This window comes from Lupinus angustifolius, chromosome LG06, assembly GCF_001865875.1.
Source record: "Lupinus angustifolius cultivar Tanjil chromosome LG06, LupAngTanjil_v1.0, whole genome shotgun sequence".
In the NCBI taxonomy this organism is placed as follows: Eukaryota; Viridiplantae; Streptophyta; class Magnoliopsida; order Fabales; family Fabaceae; genus Lupinus; species Lupinus angustifolius.
The window spans coordinates 8024905-8042977 of record NC_032014.1 but is presented as its reverse complement, the minus strand read 5'-3'; the positions used below and the strand labels follow the sequence as shown (position 1 = coordinate 8042977).

Below are 18073 nucleotides of genomic sequence, written 5' to 3'. Positions count from 1 at the left end.
TGTCGTCAAATACGATTATCTATGTTTCTTCAATTCAGTTATCTTTTATGAACTCTTGATTTTCCTTTAAGTCCAATTGGTGTTCTATATTTTAAAATCTTCATTGACAACTAGGACAAAACACAAAAAATTACTCATGTTTACTCCGAAGCAAAAGAAAATAAAATAGAACTAAATTTAAATTCATAATTAGGCTAAGAAATGAAGGCAAAACAATAAGTAAATATGTTACAATTTCACATGCAAAAGTTGTCTTACTATAATCCACATTAATGCCACACCATCAATATTTGATGTAATATATTAGTAGTACCACCAAGTACTAACATAATTTTTTAAGGGATTAGTATTAGTATTATTATCATGAATTGTGAATTACCATCTAAAAAATTGTTATTATGAATTATTAACTGAGAAAACAGTATTTGTATTGAGTATAATTTATTTTTAGAATATCCACGTATAATATATCACGTGTTAATAAAAAATATAGATCACTTTACTGTAATAATATTATTAAGCTCTTATTAATTTCAAGCAGTGGCATTGGTGTAGATCTTTTCTTCTTCTGCTGGAAGTGTGAAAAGCCCTAATTGAAGGCTCTGCAATCTGCATAATTGATATTGTTTCGCATAATTGATATTGTTTCGCATAATTTGCTTTAAATCTGATCCAAATGTTAGGTGGCCTCTACGGTGATCTTCCTCCGCCTTCTTCCGCCGAAGAGGAGAAATCCATCAACGCCGCCAATGTCTGGTCAAGCAGCACCAAAATGGCCCCCGCCACGCTTCGTAAACCCGCAACCGTTTTCTCTCCTCCGCTAACCGTTTTAAGATCCCAATCCAAATTGAAAAACCCTAACCCTTCCAAAACAGTGATTTCAATCACACCGGTGGTATCGGTGACCGTGCCGGACGATGTGGTTCACCAACCGGCTCTGATGGGCGTTCAATCGACGGTCATTGAGGAGTATGACCCGGCGAGGCCGAACGACTACGAGGAGTATCGGCGGGAGAAGAAGAGGAAGGCGAGGGAGGCAGAGATGATGAAGGAGTTGGAGAGAAGAAGGCAAGAAGAGGAGGAGAGAGAAAAGAGGGAGAGAGAGGAAAGAGAGAGGAGTGAAAGAGATAGTAGTAATAATAAGGATGCTTCTAGGTTGAATATTTCGGGTGAGGAGGCGTGGAGGAGGCGTGCGGCGATGAGTGGTGGTGCGGCTGCAGCGGTTGGGGCAGTGCCGAGGTCGCCCTCGCCGCCGAGCAATGTGGATGGTTTTAGTATTGGAAAATCGGAGACGGGTGGATTGGGATTAGGTGCGGGTGGGCAGATGACTGCGGCTCAGAGGATGATGGCGAAGATGGGGTGGAAGGAAGGGCAAGGGCTTGGGAAACAGGAGCAAGGGATTACCACTCCTTTGATGGCGAAGAAAACGGATAGGCGAGCTGGAGTTATTGTGAATGCTAGTGATATTAGCAAGGCGGAGAAGAAAGTGGTGAAGAGTGCCAACTTCCATGGAGTGCCTACAAGGGTGCTGCTGCTTAGGAACATGGTATGCTATTTTGCCTTATGTGTTTGTAGGTTCATTTGTGCTGATTCGATTTGAGTGCTTATGCAGTTATGCTCCTTAAAAATGTTGGGATTTTTAGAACTTACTGAAACTTATGAATGATATGGCCTTGTTTTTTCCTCACATGTATGGTTGAAATTATTCTATAGCTATTGTTGATGTAACTCTAAAATATAAATTTCACTATTTAATGATTGTATTCACGTACATTGATTTCAACTTTGATGGATGTCTTCTGGAATTTTAGCTAACCAGTCTTGTACCAATAATACAAATCAATATTAGCCCAACCATCATCCGAATAACCATATGTTTTCATATGCCCCTTCCCAAAATAAGCCTTTTCCCTGGTGCTGCTTTAATGTATTGAAGTTTCAGAGAATTTCATCTGAGTGAGAGTTACATGAAGAATAAAGGAATTGACTTACCACACTCATGGCAAATGAGATTGTTAGACCAATGTATGTAAAGGCGGATAGGATGTGGAATATTGAGAATGCTCATACTAATGTGCTAAAGTATAACAGAATGTCAATGCGGTAGTGAGAAAAAGAGGAGAGACAGGTGGGATTTTCGGTTAGAAGGAGTCAGAAGATATATAAGAGGAGATAAACGAGAGAGGGTAGACCATTGGTGGTTGAGGATTTGGAGGGAGTTTACAGGCTTCTCAAACCACCTTTGGCGTCTTGTCCTTTTACCTTTTCTTTTTCTCTGTTTTTTTAGCTTTTCCCTTTTGGTGTAATGGCTTCTCAGGCACCGTTTCTCATATAATTAATCCTTTCCTAGTAGAAGATTGACTTTTTGGATAGATAGGTGTATCAGGAAACTATATAGAGCGAGGAATTTTATCCTATAGCAAGAAAGATGCATGCATTTAATCAGATAACAATGTGGAGCTGTGTAAGAGAAGCATCTCCAAAACGAATAGGGAAATCCATATATATGAGTGAAGTCCAGACTATTAGCTGTGTAAGAGAAGCATCTCCATGACGAAAAGTTGTTTGATTTGAGGTACCTATTAGACATGAACTCTTCAAAAAAGGAAGAGAAATATTCATGCGGTGGTATTACCAATGTGCAAAGTATGAATAATAGTACCAAATAGAGTGGATTTCAGCTTTAGAATTTCAAACTATTGGAAATAACTTGGAAATGTTTTTCATTAAAATGATCCAAGTGTAGTGCAAACAATCATAAATAAAGGTGAGAGAATACTGAAATCCTTCACTTATATTGACATGACTGAACCCTTGTATTTGGATGAGAAAATGGTAAGTTTGCACTTTATTAACACATTTAGGAATGGATGCATGAGTTTGCCATTCAAGGCTTTTAAATAATGTACTTGGATTAGTGTGGAACCATCAGTTTGGGGAGGCCAGGATGTCCAAGGTGGCTATGAATGAGGTTAGGAGGTTCTATCACGGTGCATGTCACTAGAGAACTATGCACATCAAGATGGTAAAAGTCAATATGACTGACTACCTACTCCTATCATTTCTCCTGTGCCATGATCATGCATGATCTTACACAAGGATGGAGTATTAAGAATTTTTTAACAGAACAATGCAGAGATTGAACGAACTAGCTAGAGATAAGCAATTAATTGCAGTTATTGTGAATATTGGGAAGTGAAGTGCTATTGAGCAAAAATAGAAGTGTAGTATACATGAGAATGTTGAGGTGCACCCTGGATGAATAGACATACAAGAAAAGATAGATGAGGAGTGGATATATGCAAGAGATAACACCTATTTAGGATATAAGTAAATGTATTTTGATATTTGAAGGTAGGTTAATGAAGAAGTTTGGAACGAATTGAAACATAATTCCATGCCACTGTTCTTATCTATCTTCTATCAAGCTTCTACAGTAACCAAAGCAATTACGTGAATGCAAGTATGGCCTGCACTCTGCACTCCTTGAACACGAAAGTATCATTTCTATCCAGCCTCTTTGTAATCTTGACTCTTGTGATATCTTATGAGCCCCAATCGTGATGTTTTCTCTAAGCACCAAGGGAAGTTCATGTAAGTTGGTTCCCAAGTAAATGTGTGTGAACTCTTAGTCTCGTGGTACCAGAGAATCCCCATTTATTATTAGATGATTATTATCTAGCCCTTCCTTTGACTTCGAGATTCAGATTTAATTTCCTCCGAGCACAAGTATTTTGTCTCTGCTTCTCATTTCTCTTGGGTGTCTTGTTTGAGTCAATTCCGATGATGAATATCATTCTGTCCCTTTCTTCTTCATATGAGGATAACATATTGATAAATTGAAAGACTTGGCCACTGATCAGAAGAGTGAGAATACAGTACTGACAATATTCAAAGGATGGAATTGTCTATGTTTAGATACATGAATACCTTTATAATTGTATGGCTAGTTAAAAAGAGCATGTTAACAAACATCATTCTTTGTTATAAAAGACAAGCATGTCTCAATGGTAAATGTCTTTTCTTTCTTTTGTTATTGAAGTTGATGTTAACAATGATGTCGAGGTCTGTGTTTAAAGTTTTGAATCATCAAGGAATGCCGCTAATGATACAATTAACTTGAGTAGGAGATACTTCATTCTTAAGTTTGGGTTACCTGTGTTTTATTAGATTCACTGTTTTGTGAATTACCTATATAAGGCCTAAGCATTAGGGATCTTTTGACTTGTATTGCTTGATTATGCTATTCTCAGTTGCCTTTCCATATTTATGGAGTTCTCTCTCTTTCATGATGCATTATCTGAGATAGTTGATAAAATATTTGCTGGCTCTTGGTAGTCTGTTTCTGTGCTAAACATTTTGGGCACTGGGGTAAAACATATTGGTTTGTATAATTTATTTCTTGTTTTGTGATTTACACTTTCCAAGTGGTAAATTTGATCAGAAAGCTTCAAATCAGATTGAAATGTTTTTTTTGAACAAGTTTTCTTTGAAAGGAGAGGGAAAAATAAGCAGTCCTTCCTAAGAAGGAAATAAATAATAGTAATTTAATTTATATGCCATTATGTGTGTATCTGCATGTTTTGATGCTTGTAATTTAATTTATATGCCATTATGTACTCAATCATCTAGATGAACCTTACTTTGTGTATGCATGTGAGCATGCTTTGATGCCTTACCATTTAATATATGCCATTAAAAGTTCAACGCTGAATGCATGAGTTCATCCCAAAATGTATTTGATGTCTTTGTAGTCTAATTGATTATGCATGAGACAACATGTGTGCTTTCTTGTTGAAGGTTGGCCCTGGTGAGGTAGATGATGAGCTAGAAGAGGAGGTAGGGTCAGAATGTGCTAAGTATGGGACAGTAACTCGGGTTCTGATATTTGAGATAACAGAGGTAAATTTCCCTGTCGATGAAGCAGTAAGAATCTTTGTGCAGTTTGAGAGACCTGAAGAAACAACTAAAGCACTTGTTGATCTTGATGGTCGATACTTCGGAGGTAGAGTGGTGCGTGCCTCCTTTTATGATGAGGAGAAGTTCAACAAGAATGAGTTGGCTCCAATGCCAGGAGAAATTCCTGGCTTCTCCTGAAATAACAGAGCCATCTATAATTACCATTACTTGTCTTTAATGGTTACCATGAAGAATTGAAGTTATGGCTTAAGGTTTCATTACATTATAGTTGAGCTTCATTAGAAGATCAGTTCTGGTCTTAATTTGTTTTGTCACAGAGTGACAAAGGGATGTTTCTCAGGGAAATTATTAAGATCAATGAACATTGAAAGTTCTTGTTATCGTTGATGTTATTATGATCACTAGTATCATCTTCCCCATCATCCTCTGCTCCATTAATAAATTTTCGCTTAACAAAAAATAAATCCCAGAATAGCAATTACTACATTAAAATGTCACTGCTAAAATCAAGTTATCAAATGTCAGCTTATTAATTTATCATTTATTAAATCATTTACCAAGTACTAATAAACACCTTTTTTTTATATTATCAAATAAGTTAGTGGAATAATTTATAAGCTTCGTTACCAAAATAAGTTAGTGGAATAATTTACAAGCTCTGTTACCGAAACACCTACATAATTATTTTGGCAATATTATCTTATAAGGTAGCGAATATATTCAAAATGGAATAAACCATAACCTATAAGTCATTATCAAGTAAAAATAGACTTACAAGACTTTTTGCCAAGCATAACCAAATAACTTATTTTTTTTATCAAATAAATTAATTGACTGGATCGTAAGTCACATTTAGTCCTCACCAAACACAAACTAGTAAATCATTCAGTAGATTTATGAGACCCTATAGCAAAGACAATAAAATGTTTTAATTTTAATGAAATAAACTAATACATCAAATTACAAGTCACCTTCACTTGGCGGAAACACCATTCACCCCAAATCAAAACTATGGTCTTTTTATCTGAACTGAACTTTTTTATCCTTTTTATTTTTGCTTTCTTGATTTTATTAACATCAGCATAGTCCATCATTCATCAATAATTACATCTGCGTTATTTAATATTTATGCTAGAAAGTCAATACGAGTGATAGAGTGCAAAAAAAGAAGATTTTGGGTGTTGAAAGTATCGATTGGGCAAAAAGTGAATATCTATCACTATCAATGTTGTGAGTTTAGTGGGGAAGTAAGTGCAAAGAAATTGGAAGTTGAGTTTCACATTCTTCTTTATCTCTCTATTATCAAATTCAATGGAGTTTGAGGTTATAGCTGTTGGCGGCTTAAACAACTGTTTCGTTTCTCTTCCTCTTCCTCTTATTCAATCTCTCCAATTCACGCGCTCTTCTCCACTCGCGCTCGAGCTTCGTTCTCCTTCTCACCCTCCACACCTCTGGTTCGTTGCTTGGTCCGGAGCCACCTCTCGTTCTTCTTCCACCATTGAGGTACCTTTCCCCTTTTCCCTTCATTTTCAATTTTTTTGGTACTATCACGAGTTTTGCCGCATGTTAAGCAACTAATGACTGCTCTCACAATAAGTGTTGCTTCCGGAAATCGAAATTGATATTTTTTGGTCTTTCTGGTATCTAGCAGGACACTAGAACCTTGTTGGTCCATTTTCAATTCTAAATTTCTAACTGAATAATAATAATTATTATTTAGGTTTCGGCACAATTTGCGGAATGCATATCGTTGCCGAATCATGCTACAGTTCAAGTGAAAGTTGCTTCACACGTGCCACATGCTTCTATGGTTACTATTGAACCTCACACTGAAGATGATTGGGAAATTTTGGAGCTCAATGCTGAACAAGCTGAGGCTGCAATCCTCAACCAGGTATCTTTTTTGTTTCGTATTATTCACTCAACCATTGAAGATTTAATCAAAATTATAGTTGCTAGGTTCAATCTTTAACTTTGTGTACCGAGAATGGAATTCGTCTTTTGTAATACCAAGGTTCATCTTAAAGAAAGTAACACACCACATACCAAATGAATTGTTACCTGTATCTTTATCGCATTCCTAGTAATTATTCTCGAAACATGTGTGTATTGTAGTAAAATGAAGTAAACATCCATCTACATTGTGATAATGTGATATAGTGATACTATGGTGGGCGTGTTGTGAGAATGTCATGCATGCCTTCTTAGTCATCATGCTATAGAATGATATTTGATCCTTACTCTTTCTTAAAATTGTGTACTTTTTCGCTAATGGGGTTGGTCAATTGGTTGACCTATTGGTCGTGATTGTATAGTTACTAGGTTTCCTCACCAACATTGCGTGCTGTGTACTCAATTCATTGTTCCACATGCCGCATGCTATGCTCACCTTAAGTAAGGTCCTGCATAATAATGTATAAAGTGATGAATCCCATATCCAGGAATCTTGTTAGGTGATTTATAATCTATCTTACTGTAAATCATTGCTCAGGCTGGTTGGTGGGTCTGAATGGCAGCCCCCCCTCCTCACCCAAAACTTAAATCTATTTTTGACCCTTTTTTGTGTGTATTTTCAATTGTTTATCTTGGATCTCATGGTTATATTTTTTTTATTGTTTTGGACCATTTATATTCTCCATCCCTTTTCTATCATCTACCTGCAATAGAAAATTGTGTTCTAGTCAGTTTAAGAAGAAATCAATCGATTTGATGATGTATTGTGTTAATACTACGCTGTTGATGACTTGATGCAGGTCAGGATTGTCCATGAAGGGATGAGATTTCCTTTGTGGTTGCATGGTCACACTGTCATCACATTCCAGGTGGCTTCTGTTTTTCCGAAGAATGCCGTGGGTAAGATGATGCCTATTGCTGTCTGCATAGTTCTTTGATACATTCTTACATACTTGGTTAAAACTTCAAAGATAATTGTGAAACATTATGTTTTGCTCCCTTTTTATATGTAGCATAATTCCTCTTGAATCATTGGCAAACATGGTAGAGATGTTCTTAAATGTTATCAGTGCAGATCCCAAATTAAAAATGAAACCTCGGTTTTTCATGACCATAATTATTTTCTTTCATTTGAAATCAATCATGCACGGAAAAGATATTTATTTGAGTTGAAATTTATCACTTTTTTGAATTCTGCTTTGTGTGCTGCTCATGGCTACTTTAAGAGAGTTGGTGTCTCAGAGATGTAGAGAGATTGGCCAAGCTTCCTGCATTCTTGTTTTGCACTGTTGGTCATATAATTTATTTTCTTTCATATTAAAATAATTCACCCTGTTTATGAACTAAGTGATGTTAATATTTGAAACTAGCATTTGGATTTGTCATCAACATTTTGTTCTTTTGTGTGTGGATGAATCCCCTTCCTATGCAACTTCATCATCGAGCCTTTTAAACCTTTTATTTATTGACTTAATGCATTTGCACATTATACTTGTTAGGAATATATACTTATTTGTTACTTAAATATTCTCTCAAAGGTATTTCTTTCAGTATAAATCATGATTGTTAACATTTGAACTATTGAGTAGTATTATTCTTTCTTGTTTGTTGATCTTCCTTAGTTGATTCTTATACTCCTACTGTAAAGAAGTCTCATGAATTTTTGAGCCATGAATTGTGTATATCGATGTCGTGAGACCTGTCTAACACGTGGTACATCATCAGTGCAACTCATGCCAGGAACTGAAGTTGCAGTTGCGCCAAAAAGGCGCAAAAGAATTTTGGATTCAGCAGGAGATTCACATCCAGACTCCTATGATAAAGAACATACTGCAAAGATGCTGCTCCGGATACAAGATACAAAGGGGTTATGTCATACCAATACTCATGTCAAAGATGTTGAGCTTGATATAGAGCTTACTTCTGTTGCTTTTGTTCACCCAGAAACAGCCAAGCGCTTCTCATTTAACATGCTTCAATTGGTTTCCATAGTTCCAAGAGTAACCAAGGAGAATGTTAATAATTCCAGAACCAATATTATGAAAGCAGGAGGCGGGTCAGCTGTCAACGGAGTTGAGGATGGAAATTTATCTGATAAGAAAGATCATCAACAAGTAACAGTTCATCTATTGTTTTCAGAGTCTGTGGCTGAAGGACATGTGATGGTAGCTAAGTCTCTTTGCCTTTATTTGAGAGCTGGCCTTCATTCATGTATGTCAAATTATCCCAATATCATGTTATCTAGCCCACCAGCTTTTGAAACCAATTATATGTGCACACTCATACATTTAATTGTGTAGGATATTGCATCTAGTAAATTGTTATTGGATGTGTTCAAGTTTGGTGTTTGTGTTATCGGTTTATGTAGTTAGGATACAAGTATAATCTTGCATTTTTTTATGCATCACGATGTTATGCATAGCAATCAGGGAATAAGCTTTTTGTTAATTTGATAAGTAGTGGATTTTTTCTGGTATTTAAACTTTTATTTTGCCTTTTCTAGACATTTGGACAAGGAAAAAGTGTAAGGCATGTGGGCTGTGTTCTCATTTTGGGAATTTGGTGCTTTTTTGGAGTAAAATGATAGACATTCCAATGAAGGATTCTTAACCTGGATACCTTTATGCGATTGGATTGTTAGTCTTCCTTTTAGTGCTCATCTCATGGTTTTACATGAAAAAGGAATAGGAGTATCCTTGCCAATGTTTTTCCTTTTCTTTTTCTTTTGGTAAATTGGAGGCACAGGCACCTACATGGGGATGAGGAATGCTAGTAGAGGATCAAACCATTAACATCATTATTACACCCCCAATCTTAGAGACTATAGCTGGTAATGCTGAGCTACAAGCTTGTTGACTTATCTTTCCCTCTCACTCTGCCCTTGCCCTCTTTAGATGACCTTTACCATGCACAGAGCAAATCATACAAGACTTGTGCACTAAAAAAACCCGTAGTGGTGACTCAATTGTTGTTAGTTGTATTTAGCCAATATTATCTCCTTGCTTTCTTATTGCATCATTTTACTGCATAAGAATCAATTGGCATTTAAGCTTTGTGATTTTTTCCTTTTGCTGATTTGATGAAAGGTGTTACAAGGAAAACAAAATAGCAACACAAAGAGAAAGCATCAATGGTGCAAACCTTTCCATGCCCTCCACCTGCTAAATAGTCACATGCTCTGCACCACATGAGGCCAATAACCAATTTTTGTCTAAAATTAACTGCTGATCCAGTAAAACATTGTTAAAAATATGAGTGTTGCACTCCAGCCGACTGCACTTAATTATAGTATAGATTTCATATCTGTATAGAAAGTTAGCCTTGTCATTTCTACCAAATCAATAAAGCTAGTCAATAAATGTTGATCCAAAGATCTAGGGCACATCGTTATTCACCATAAGAGCAGACTGCCAAACAACCTATTCCAGAAAGAGGAAGAAGCAGAACAATGTAAGAACATGTTAGAGTCATACTTCACACATAACACAGAAAAGACAAAACAATATATCTCTTGTTTGTGCACTTCCTTTTATGTTATGTTATATGCTCTTTACCAGGTTAGATTTTAAAAGGTTGCTGTGCTGCTATTGCTTCTGTTTTGCCTTCTTCTTTAAATAGGTGGATACATGTCATAATTTTCCATTTTCTCTTGCTCTTTAATATATATTTCAATTGAAAAAGTTACCGTCCTTTCAATTTTGACATGTGATTTTAAAGCCAATATTTGCTTTTGTGGTTGCGTAGGGGTTTACTTGAAGGCATGTGATATTATTTTGGAAAAGAGTTTTCCTTCCATCTCTCTTTGTCCTTGCCAATTGAAACCGTCAAGGCATGATAGTTTTGTTGAGAAAGATGGTCTAGAAGTTATTCATGGCCACACAAATCACATTGATGGAAAATTGCATGCAAAAGCTATGTCAGGTGTGTTTGTGGATACTATGGATTGGTCGGTCCACGGTGAAGTTGTTGCAGCACTGTCTGATGAATCCAATTACAAAGCTGATAAAGAGGCTGCAAATCAGTCTCAGAATAAAAAAGGATTACAGAGTCTTGTACGACTATGGTATATTGCACAGCTTGAGGCAATAAATTCCGTTATGGGTGTGGAGGTTAATTCATTGATTATGAGTAGTAAAACCTTGCTTCATTTCAAGTTGAGCTCTTACAAGCTTGGGAGTGATGGGAAGGTTCGGCTAGTTTCTAATTCTTCAGAAAATAGTGGCAAGACAGCTGAATTGTTATTCATTTTGGCCTTTGGTGAAGAATATCCACATAATGGGAAGCTTAATGCATATGAAGTTGCTCTTGGTGGAAGTCTCAATAACATAAAAGTTGGGGATCTGGAGCTTTTTGAAAAGGTGAAATTGGGCGATCCGGTATCTATTCATCATTCTATTGAAGAGAGAGCCTCTGAAGAACACATTAGTTCAGATGTATCTTCCCTTGGCTGGATGGAGACAACTGCTTCTGATGTTATCAACAGTAGGTTTTTTTTGGGGGTGGTGAAGTGGTCCATTATTTCACGTGATTCAGTGTACTCATGATCATTTTATTGAGTTAAAACTTCATTGATTTTTTTTTGTTTGTGTTGGTTAAATGGTAATCGTTAACAATTAACAGATGTACAAGCCGAAAAATGAAATGGTGTGTATGTAGACATAATACATGCCAATGATGATATGAAAGTTGCTCTTACTTAAAGATGAAACATGACCGTAACCTGTGCATGTACTGGCTGGTTTTATGGGCCACAGTTTACTCTTCTTTCTGTTCGGGAGTTGGAAGTTTTTTTCTGCTAGTCATATATAGTTATGATTAAGTTGTCTTATCTCTGTTGCGAAAGGACCGGGAAAGAGAAGAGGCATAATTATCTACGACTAGCAGAAAAAAACTGCAATTAACCAACTGATTGTTAATCTTTCCTAATTCCTTTACGTTCTCTCTCAAACTAGAGCATGTATAATAATCTCCCAGCCTGTTGCAAATGAAGTACCTTTCAGTTAGGTTTTTTATGCCATGTTAAGATGGATAGTTTGTGGAAGGTTCAAGTAAAACTGATGCCACACCTTTATTTTTTTTATACTAGGGTTGTGCTATAATTTACATGTAGGGTGTGTTGCAAGAGCTATTCCTGATTTTTATAGTTCCTAATTTCTACAACCTCTTTCTATTTGTTCTTTGACAATGATTTTGGGTCTTCTTTTGTAATGAGGAAGCAATTATTGTCTTCTCAGCTGTTTGATGATGATAAATGCATGTTATTCTGATCTTGTGAAAGAAGTTGAGAGTTGCTGCTACGTGTTTTATATGGTGAATTTTTTGTTGCTTGAATTTTCTGTTTCTGTTGTTACTTTAGGCCGATAATACTAGTGACCCTTTCACAGATTTGTTAGAATTTAGTATGAGGTGTCCAAGATTCACCTGTTTTCCTCCTTGACGCTGCTGCTTATTAATTTGAACTCTACCCACATAAATTTTTATTCCCACAATGGTTGCAATCTTATAGATGTGATGCCTTTTAGTGATATTTAACTTGCTTTTTTTGCTGACTGCAGGGTTGTCCATATTGTTGTCGTCAGCATCTGGTATGTGGTTTGGCTCATACAACTTGCCAATCCCTGGACATGTTCTAATATATGGACCTCCAGTAAGTAAAGTTCTGTCAATGGACATTATTTATGAATTATGATAAATCCTTATAGTGTAGTTCGGTCCATGTAGCTGTCCTCACCTACATAGACTAAGCATTGGTTGTTGTCGTATGAAGTTTATTGCATAATGAATTTAGCTACTGGCAGACAAAAAGTTCTAATTGATGGATGGTTAAATGTTAAGAGGCCTTGTGATTACTTGTTTACTCTTTAATATATTAATATTCTGTTAACAAGCCACTTAGTTCTACAGTGTTTGTTAGGAAAGACTGAAGGATCTGGGTCCGTTAGTGAGGACTGGTTAATGTAAGGTTATAGAAATGCTATCAAGGGGAATCAGGACTTATAGGAGAAATAGAGTTATTGAGATGGAAAATTTGACTTGATGGATATAGAAGGAGAGGGGAGAAAATAGAAAAGTGTATAGAGGAGTAAGGGAGAGTACAGGGTCTCTCAAATACCCTATCTTACCTATTTTAGGCTTCCATTCTTAATCTTCCCTTGTAAATCCACCACACAAATACTGATGTTCACTGAGGGATAAAACAGAGAATTCATCATAACTGTGTCTGTTCTGGTCCATTTTCTATCAGAGTGCTTAATGAGTAATGTGACTACGTAATGACTTAATTGGCAACTAAACTGCAAAATGTTTACCTACTTTTTTTTTTTTTGGATTTTTTGTTTTTCACTTTGAAAACCTTTAAGGAAGTGAGGCCTACCCAGAGGCTCCACATTTATAAGAGTTTGATGTAGACTTGCCACAGTACATCAGAGTACAAACTAGTGATGCTTTCCGATATTCCTTTAGATTGCTGATTGAGCCAAAAAATAAATAAAAGGATAGCCAATCTCGTTTGAGTTAATTATATTTGCATTTGATATTTTAATATTTTTTCCAGGGCTCTGGGAAAACTTTATTGGCAAGGACTGTGGCAAAATTTCTAGAGGAACGTGAAGACATCTTAGCACATATGTATTGTTGTTAATTCTAATTTAGTCTTTCCTTTCTGATTTCCGCCCATCCTTCTTTCTATCCAATTTCTACTGCTTGGATTTGAGAGTTTCAATTTCAAATTCTATGCAGAGTTTTTGTTTCCTGCTCAAAACTTGCTTTGGAGAAGGTCCCAATCATTCGCCAGGAACTTGCAGACCATGTAACTGAAGCTTTAAACCACGCACCTTCCATTGTCATCTTTGACGATCTTGATAGCATAATTTCCACCCCTGATTCCGATGGATCTCAGCCTTCAATGTCAATTTCTGGGCTAACAGATTTTCTGGTTGATATCATGGATGAATATAGGGTAAGAAAAGCTCCTTGTGTGTTATTTATAGAATATATTTTAGATGATTCTCTGAAATATGCCTAAGATTGGTGCTCTTTAATTTTTGGGGTGTGCTTTTGGTCTTAATTGGGTTGCTCCACCACCAAAAATGGTGACCTGGCAAGCATCATGGGATGTGCTGATCGCCCTGTTTCTACGAGCAAACTCGTTGGTCCTGGGCTGATCCCACCAAACTTAGTTCTTAGCTCTGTTTGGGATTAATGACTTCATCAAAGATAGTAAAATCATACGATCTTACAAGGTGGCTTGTGTCCAAGCGTACCGACAATGAATATGAAACAACTAAGCCTTTATCAACAGAAGGACCAAGGCTGCTAGTACTCATTTCATAATGAAACCAACATGATGTCCTTGTCAGGTCCCAGAAGTCTTCTTTTTTTGAGATCTCTCAACCTTTGTCCAACTTCTTCACACATCTTCCTAATAAATGAGATAGTTTCTAGAGTCCTCTACCTCTCTCCTTTGTAAGCCTCTTCAATATCCAAATTGATCTGCAAACGCTGGGTCAGTCTCATACCACCGAGCAATAAAAATAAGGCCTTTACTAGTGCCCGAACTCCGGAGTCTTCAATCCACAAGCCCTCAACAGAAGACACAAGAAACAGTGAAAAGTATTTTTTAAATAAAACAGACTGTACAATTTACTCCAAGTTCTCAAATAGTTCAATCTAAGCAGGCCATATAAAAGTGGAGGAGCCACTTAATGGGTCAAACAGAGGCAGAACAGTAACCGAACAGGCCTAACAAAGGAAACCCCAACACAGTGAGTTAATACTGAGAAGAGATGTAGAACCTCAGCAGAAAGGGAAGGGAAATCAATTCTCATGTTGAACCTTCCTGCCTCAGCCCAGACAAGTAGAACAGCTGCAGGTCATTTGAGGGATGTTGAGTTATGCAAAAGCAAAACAAATGAGGCCAAAGGAAGGCAAAGACAAGAAGGAAAGAAGCAGAATCTGAAACAAAAGAAAAAATAGTTTATCTGCTCACTGAACTGCAGGGCCCATTGGGCGTCTTCACATCACCCACCGACCACTGTTGGAGATGCTTCCCTGAGTATTGAATGTGACCTTAAATCACAACCAGCTGATTCTAACTAAAAAGTAAAACAGAGGAAATATTATACAGCAGAGTTCTCAACCCAGCAATAACATGTAGTTCTCCTCAAGGTGGATGATACTGCTCTAATATGTGGAAAATTTGAAAAGCTAGCAGTTAACTATGATCATGATGCCCTAATCTAATACTCCTATTCAAGCAATTGGTTATTTAGTAGTACTACTTACTAGCCCCACTAACACAAGACTGAAAACCCAAAATATGTTCTATTGGAGATAAAACCATTCATGATTGTTCTTGTAATAGCTTAACATTTTGGGGTAGTTACTTAATTTTCAACAAGAATAAATAAATCCAAGCTTTACCATGCTTTTCCCTTTACAACAAGTGTCAATGATGAGTGTAATATGCTTTCCTCAACTGAGACAATTGTGCCTTCTTGGTGTCATTGTGGTGTTAGGCTAATTTTTTTTATCAAGAGGCTCTCCCTGTCCATACACAGCTAACTTTTCCCTAATTAGAGAATTATTTTACTTTGTAGAAATAATTGTCCTTTCAGGTCTAATGAATAATTATAGCACATAATAACAAATTTGCAAAAGGGTAAATATATAAGATCTTCACTTTGATATTCAATCATTTTAGTTTTATCCCAAATTCCTTTATAAATTAATTGCCTCACCATTACTCTGAACAGGAGAAGAGGAAAAAATCATGTGGATTCGGACCGATTGCCCTCATAGCTTCCATACAGTCTCTAGAGAAGATACCACAATCTTTGAGCTCTTCAGGTTTGCTACTGTTGCGTGTATAATAGTAATCACATTATATCAAATTTTGACTTGGATCATCTTCCATTTTTCTGTATGCATTTTATACCTCGTGTTCTGGCTGATGATTTCTTGATTCTGTTATCATTAGGGCGGTTTGACTTTCACATACAGCTGCCTGCTCCTGCAGCTTCAGAGCGTAGGGCTATGTTGAAGCATGAAATACAAAGGCGTAACTTGCAATGTGGTGATGATATCCTGCTTGATGTGGCTGTCAAATGTGACGGTTATGATGGCTATGATATGGTATTCCACTTTTAGATTTGTTGTTTAGACAAATGTGATTCATTATTGGTTGTCAGCTTGGTTGATTTATATCAACTTAATTGATGTGTTCATGAAGCACTCCGTTATATATTCCTGCAGCAACATGGTTAATAAATAGTCGACCTTAGACGTAAGGAATGTAAAACTCCTTGATCATAAAATGAAATCAAAATTTTAGATGGTTGGTTGGACATTTGAACATCATTAATACATAAACTTTCCTTAACTATGTCTGAGCTGCATGTGAGATCAAAATATTAGATAATTTCACCTTTTCCAGGAAATATTAGTTGATCGAGCTGTCCATGCTGCTGTGCACCGTTTTTTGCCATCTAATGCTGCTGTTTCTGAGCACGAGTGTCCTACTTTACTTGGGGAGGATTTCTCTCAGGCCATGCATGATTTTCTTCCAGTTGCAATGCGCGACATTACAAAAGCTGCTTCTGATGGTGGCCGTTCTGGATGGGAGGATGTGGGTGGTCTTGTTGACATTCGAAATGCTATTAAGGAGGTCTGGATTCTTGAAATACTGGAATGTTGTTTTCCCCTCAGTTTAGCTTTTGTATTTCATTTCTTTCTTTTAGATTTCAAATCATACTATTATATTGTTTAAGAGCCTACTCACGTAAAAGCCTGCAACCGTTAGGTGGAGGCCCAATAATCGTTTCATAACTTGAAGGGCTTTTTCCCTAGTGTGTGTTGTGTAATGTATGGTGCATACTCAGAATCAACATCGGACCTGTTCTTACACCTTTTTTGCTGCAGTTTCTTTATGGAATTCCTTTTTTTGTTTTGTAATGTGCTGGATGTCCCAATAGTAGAATGATAGCGAAGCTAATTATTGCCGTGTGACCCAGACAGATATTGCTTTCTAAATGAGTGTAGTCATTAAGTTCATGTGAAAGGCACTAGACAGTGAGATCCAATATCGAAATCGGGGTGATTGTAGAGTGAGATTCTCTGATGTGGAATGATCCTTTTCTTGTAGTTCGTTGAAAAATAATTTAATTCTTCTTGCTTGTGCTGCATGTTTACCTATGCCTGTATGTTCACACTATTTTATAATGCTGTTACTAATTAATTTTCAGATGATAGAGTTGCCATCAAAGTTTCCAAAAACTTTTGCAAAAGCACCTTTGAGGTTGCGGTCAAACGTCCTTTTATATGGTCCTCCTGGTTGTGGCAAAACTCACATTGTTGGTGCTGCTGCTGCTGCTTCTTCACTACGATTCATATCAGTGAAAGGGCCTGAACTGTTGAACAAGTACATAGGTGCTTCTGAACAAGCTGTAAGAGGCCAATAAGTTCTTAGGCTGTTATTGATATATGCTGTTCTCTGCTTAAAATAAAAAATTCTGAAGGTTACTGTATCCTGGCTCTTGAATGACTCTAAAGCGAAAACTACTTTTCATATTCCTACCCAATTGATCTTGAATGTCCATTAGGTGACCTAGGCTGTTCTTTTGGTTTGGTGCATAATATTTATTAGAATATTTCATATTGAAGTTCTTAATTTTGCTTACAGTGTCTGAGTCTTGAATGCTGATTTCAGGTTCGGGATATATTCTCTAAAGCAGCCGCTGCAGCTCCATGCCTACTTTTTTTTGATGAATTTGATTCCATTGCTCCTAAGAGAGGGCACGATAATACTGGAGTAACCGATCGTGTTGTTAATCAAGTCGGTATATATTTGTCACTTTTTGTTTGGATACATTTTATTCTTTGAGTAAAATCTGACCTCAAATTGTTCAATTTTCTCAGTTTCTGACAGAGTTAGATGGTGTTGAGATTTTAACTGGTGTTTTTGTGTTTGCTGCAACCAGGTTAGTTTCTCTGGCATGTATTCATTTATATAAAAAAATTAAACAATAGAATTCAAATAATTAAATGATAGAAATAAAAAACTAAGCAGGTGAGGATGCTGTTTCTAGGTTTAGATACAACAAGGAACATCAAAAAATGAAAAAAAAAAAAACTCAAGCGTGTGGCAAAGCTTCCCAATAGAATTCAAGCCATAAACACAATCCTCCAATTCCTTAGCGAGTAT

At 36.6% G+C, this 18073-nt stretch overlaps 2 protein-coding genes and 1 long non-coding RNA gene across 4 annotated transcripts in view; all 3 read left to right on the top strand.

The window, feature by feature from the left end:
• Positions 551-5321, top strand: LOC109349511 (DNA-damage-repair/toleration protein DRT111, chloroplastic-like). The gene is made up of 2 exons (XM_019590341.1): positions 551-1546; positions 4801-5321. The coding sequence occupies exons 1-2, from the start codon at positions 677-679 to the stop codon at positions 5095-5097; spliced, it is 1167 nt and encodes a 388-aa protein (XP_019445886.1). The 5' UTR covers positions 551-676; the 3' UTR covers positions 5098-5321.
• Positions 6128-18073, top strand: part of LOC109349510 (peroxisome biogenesis protein 1) — a 14307-nt gene continuing 2361 nt past the window's right edge. Inside the window, exons 1-15 of one of the 2 annotated variants that reach the window (XM_019590340.1) lie at positions 6128-6423; positions 6641-6814; positions 7674-7773; positions 8599-9084; positions 10618-10717; positions 10874-11355; positions 12429-12520; positions 13427-13500; positions 13612-13831; positions 15627-15720; positions 15851-16005; positions 16307-16537; positions 17115-17315; positions 17579-17704; positions 17788-17849. In XM_019590340.1, the coding sequence (XP_019445885.1) occupies positions 6232-6423; positions 6641-6814; positions 7674-7773; positions 8599-9084; positions 10618-10717; positions 10874-11355; positions 12429-12520; positions 13427-13500; positions 13612-13831; positions 15627-15720; positions 15851-16005; positions 16307-16537; positions 17115-17315; positions 17579-17704; positions 17788-17849 (2789 nt within the window). In that variant the 5' untranslated portion in view covers positions 6128-6231. Of the gene's footprint in view, positions 6424-6640; positions 6815-7673; positions 7774-8598; positions 9085-10617; positions 11356-12428; positions 12521-13426; positions 13501-13611; positions 13832-15626; positions 15721-15850; positions 16006-16306; positions 16538-17114; positions 17316-17578; positions 17705-17787; positions 17850-18073 lie in introns of both variants that reach the window. The other variant, XM_019590339.1, reaches the window with a different exon arrangement.
• Positions 9095-10586, top strand: LOC109349512. The gene is made up of 2 exons (XR_002107982.1): positions 9095-9252; positions 9377-10586. It is a non-coding gene; the product is annotated as an uncharacterized LOC109349512 (long non-coding RNA).